General features: G+C 54.1%; 1 protein-coding gene across 1 annotated transcript; it reads right to left on the bottom strand.

Annotated features, from left to right (window-relative positions):
- Positions 1 to 37: 37 nt before the first annotated feature.
- NT5M (5',3'-nucleotidase, mitochondrial) lies at positions 38 to 4,683 on the bottom strand. The gene is made up of 5 exons (XM_010180541.1): positions 4,420 to 4,683; positions 1,288 to 1,388; positions 855 to 915; positions 391 to 505; positions 38 to 195 (listed from the first exon to the last, which is right to left on the bottom strand). Exons 1-5 carry the CDS (start codon positions 4,681 to 4,683, stop codon positions 38 to 40), a joined length of 699 nt encoding a protein of 232 aa, XP_010178843.1.
- Positions 4,684 to 4,754: the final 71 nt, after the last annotated feature.

The raw sequence follows: 4,754 nt of genomic DNA, 5'->3' as shown, positions 1-4,754 counted from the left end.
TCAGCAGGACTCTGCAGGGACACAGGGTGGCTGTGGTTTAGGTGGACCGGCCGGGCGGCAGGCGTTTGCTGTCCAGAATGGCCTTCCAGTCATCGCTCCAGGACTGCAGCCTGCGGCTGGGGGGCTTCAGCTGCAGGTGCCGGTTGTGGCAGGCCGTGAAGAGCACGTGCTCCCAGCTGGGGTTCAGCTCGGCCCCTGCAAAGCAAGGAGAGATGTTGGCAACTCTGCAAGATGCAGAGGTTGTCCTTACTCCAACATGAGGAGCCTGCGGACACAAACCCCTAACGAGAGCCTAATCAGCTGGGGACGGCCCAGCACTCAACACCCCCTGATGCCGTCTGCCCCTCGGGGCTGCCTCCGGTCACTCCTGTCACACCGCACCTCCCTTACCTGTTATATCAGGTCTGTCGTCTATAAGCAGGTCAGCAGAAACCACCGTCTTGTCTCGCGTCAAAACGATCTGCTCGAGAAACTCGGGGCCAAAGTGCTTCTCCACCCAGGCGTACTGGAAGGAAAGGGGTGAGCAGTGAGCACAGGAGGGCTGACGATGGGGCAGGGGCTGCTCGGCAGAGCGGCAGCACCACCAACACGAGCCCTCGCCTCCATGCAGGGAGGACATCTCATTTAATAAGTGCAGTAGTGGGAAGGATTTGGATGCTGCTGGAGCACAAGTTCCTTTAAAGCCAAGCAGCTTTTGACAGCATGATTAAATATTAAGACCAAGTGCTTCAGTGCATGCAAATGGCAGAGATAAAACTGGTGGAGCAGGGAAATATCGCTGCTGTTTGACAGCCAGAGGCACGCAGGGGCTTTCACCAGGCAGCACGGTACAGGAGGACGTTGGACCCGCTCACCTTCTCGTATGGGCAGTAGCGGTACTTCTTGATCGGGCTTGTGCAGATGAACACGTCAGTGCTGCCATGGGGAGAGAAACGGGGGCAAGGTGTCAGTCCATGGCCAAACACAACAATCAGACCCTGCTCTCCCATGAGATGCACCCATCTACCCCTGCACGACCCCACTCAGTGTGCAAGGAGGCACCCAAAGCAGACCCCCTACCACACACAGATCAAACCAGGGGGGTTTTACCACCCTTGCTGGGAGCAGAGAGCTGAAGGAAAGGGCTGCACATGGCCGATCTTCCTGGTGACAGCTCCTAGGAAGGGCTTGTAGGCATTTTCAACACTGATGTTGTATTCAGTGCTTCTGCTGAGAGAAGGATGAGCCCACAAAGCCACTGCTGCTCCCCTGTCCATTCTCCAATACCATGGGCAGGTTCCTACTCACTCTGCCAAATTTGCCATTTGCTTCACAGCCTCCACAGCCCCGGGGAGCGGGTCCAGCTCGATGAAGAAGTTCTTGGATTCCCAGATGCTGATGGCTTTCTCCTGTGAGAGGAAAGAGAGCAGTTACGGCACGGGGCTTCTTGCTACTCTTCTCCCTCCATGTGCATCTTCCCCACCCTTTGCTAAGACAGAGGATGGTGGCAGTGAGAAAGGTGAGAGCCCTGGCTCCAGTCCCCTCCTGCTAACCCATCTTGCCTCTGTGGGTGCCTCTGCACCCTGCCAACCTGCACCCATCCCATACAATTTAGATCAGAGATGCTCTGGAGCAGGCTTGGTTTTGCCTGTGCAGCCCCAGACACAGAGGGAGCAGCACGTTCCTTCAAGACAAAACAGAAGACAATGCCCAAAACAGAATTAAACCCCAGATCAATGTCTAGAGGGGCACTTCCATGTGGATCCGGCTGACGTGGCCTGCCAGCCCCGCTCTAATGCAATGCTGTTCAGCCACAGATGCTGCCTGGCCTATTTGAATCAATCAGATCACTTAAAATAGCAGCTGGACTGGTCTCACAGGAGAAAGTATATTACAGGATGAACTTCACGTCAGGATGAACGCAGCTGCTCTTCCTCAGAGGTGTCTGGGCAAGGTCTACCAGGCAAACACAGCATCTCCAGGCACGAGTTTGAAACACTGAACAGCCAGGTCAGCAGCCGGGGTGCAGTGATTTGGTGCACAGGGAGAGACCACAGGGAGCAAAACCTTGGGACAAAGGCAGAGCCCAGGGGTTGCCTGCGATGGGTCTAAGGAACAGCATCCCCTGCGCTCCCCCAAACAGGGAACGGCTCATTCATCACCACACAAAGCAATTATTTCACACCAATACCAGGTCCTCGGGGAGGAGAGCCTGGGAGTGCTGCAACGCGGCCACGGGCAGAGGAAGCGGCCGTGCCCCAGCATTGCAATGCAGCTGAGCAGCTGCAGATGCAGCAGGGAGAAGTTTTGATGGGAATCCTGCCCTGCAGGGTTGATCTTGACTTTGAGCACCTCCATTTCTGTATTTGAGGCAAGGGAATAGGGACTAAAGGAACTTTAAACCCATCCTGGCCTTCTTGTATGGCAAAGATATGGAGGCAGAGTATCAGGGTAGGGGAATGCAGTCTTGGTGATGCTTATAGACCAGGTTGGATGGGGCTTTGAGCAACCTGGTCTGGTGGGGAGCATCCCTGCCCATGCCAGGGGGTTGGACTGGATGATCTTTAAGGTCCCTTCCAACCCAAACCATCCTATGACTCCATGATATGCTGCTTCTTACAGCTCATAGCAACAAACAGGCTGGACAGGCCGGACACACCAGCTAGGCTTGCAGCTCCCTCCTGCCTGATCAGTGGGAATCTAGTGGGTAACCACCACGTTTTGCCCGTACTACACCTGTACTGGGGTAAGAGAGCACATTCATACATGTTCAACATGAAACACACTGATTTGGTGCAGGAGAGCCAGCAGAAATGCCTCCTGGCAACCACGATAGCTACCCTAAGTTCACCACAGGGCCAGGCAAACATTCAAATTCCAGTTGCTCTGCCTCACATCAGTGGGCAATGATGTTTGATTTTTAAGATATTGACTGGAGTTGCACGAGAGATCTGAGAAACACGCCTTGATGCAGCGAAGCACTTCAAACTGCGTTGAAGTGTTTTTCTTACAGCAAGGACTTCCGCAGCTATTCTGCTTCCATTTATGTCAAAAAGCGTTTTGCAATCAAGCTCGATGGGGGAAGAACTAAGCTCATCTTGGAAGAAAAGACCCGCTCGGCTCCCAGAGCCAGAATAACTCCTTGCAGCACTGCAGTCAACGCGCTGCTGCCTTCTCATCTCTCCCCATGAGCAATTTCCCTGCTCACCCTGAGCTCCCCATCTTCCCAGGGCTGGGTGCTCAGTGTATGGCTGCTGTTCTCCTTCCTGGAGCTGGGACCTTCAGCTCGTTGGACTCTTTGGCTCTCATTTTCCAGTCTCCTCCAGCAGGTCACTGGTGCTCTGTGATGAAGGGGGACTGGAATGGCCCATGTGCCCATTGCCACAGAGCGGCTCCTGCTCTATCCCTGGTCTGAAACCACGGGTGAAATCAGGGCTGCCATGAGGTGGAAGTTTTGCTACTTGTCCAGCCCAAGGTTTTGCCTGTTTTACGTGATCACAGCAGACGCAAGACGAGCGCACTTCATTTAACACATCCAAAGTAGTTAAGATCAAGGAAAAAAAAAGTTACCATGCATTGCCCTGGCCAAACTTTTAGCATCTGCCTTACTGCATGAATGATGCCCTCCCTTTCCCTGTCATCAACCCCAGCTAGAAAACACACATTATTCCTTCAGCTCATCAAACCATTTAGGACTTGAGTGGGAGAGCCCTGTCTTTTATTCACGCTCCCTTCCTTGTAGCCCTCATACCACACCACCACCAAGAGTACTTTCATTTGCTGTAACACCTTTCAGCTAAGGCCACTGCAATCCGCAGATTAGACCAGAGATGTCCCATCGAGATGGGAAACTTGCAGACACAGAAACCGACTTTCTGCAGCGCTCAGCCCTTCCTTGAATGATAAAGTACAACATAAAGGGAGCTTCTGCTTTTAGGCTTTAATTATTAAAAGGAATACAATAATTTACAGACATGGGAGGGCTTGGGGTTGTTTTAAGTGAGCCCTCACATGGAGCAGCGATGGCATGGTTTGCTCTCAACTTCTCTGCTGCGTCCCACCCCTCCCGTTGCTGTTGAGGAAGTAAATAATCAATCTAGAAACAGCATCGATCCATGCAGGTTGGCTAGAAAAACCCAGCTATGCAATTTGGGACATTTCAAAACAGATTTCCTTTGCATCTATCTCCATCCATGCATGCAGGGAAAAGGAGGGGACAGATGTGCACGAAAAATGCTGGATTTCTGGGAAAAGAGGTACCACTGGAAGCCCTCCTGCGTGCTGGACCTGTGTTTTGGTGGGAGCTCCAGCCAGCACCCACAGCCCACCCCATTGTACCCATGATCTGGGGCCCAGTGGGTCCCTCGAAGCTGGAGCTCTGGCTGCATGGCACAGAGCGACCAAGAGCCACGCGCGGAGCCGGGGGATGCAGAGACTCACGCTCAGCTCGGGTCCCAGGCGCCCGTATTGCTCCGACACCCAGAAGCCCCTCCGGTCCTCCAGGGCAATGTAGGGCTTGTCAGGGTACCTGGCCCTGAACTTCTTGAGGAAGCCTCCTTCGAAATCGGCCAGCACCCCGTCCATGTCCACCAGCACCCGCAGAGCCCTGCGGGAACCCGCTGTGGGGCTGGCACCCCTGCTCAGCCCTGCCAAGGGGCCGCAGCAGCGAGGCCGTAGGTGCAAGAAGCTGCTCAGCAAAATCATGGTGGAAAGCAGGGGGCTCGGGGTAGGGGATGGGGGGATCTTTGGGCCGGGGGGAGGCTTTATTTCAAGCA

Source organism: Mesitornis unicolor, unplaced genomic scaffold, assembly GCF_000695765.1.
Source record: "Mesitornis unicolor isolate BGI_N332 unplaced genomic scaffold, ASM69576v1 scaffold20723, whole genome shotgun sequence".
Taxonomy (NCBI): domain Eukaryota; kingdom Metazoa; phylum Chordata; class Aves; order Mesitornithiformes; family Mesitornithidae; genus Mesitornis; species Mesitornis unicolor.
This window is presented reverse-complemented; position numbering and strand designations above follow the sequence as displayed.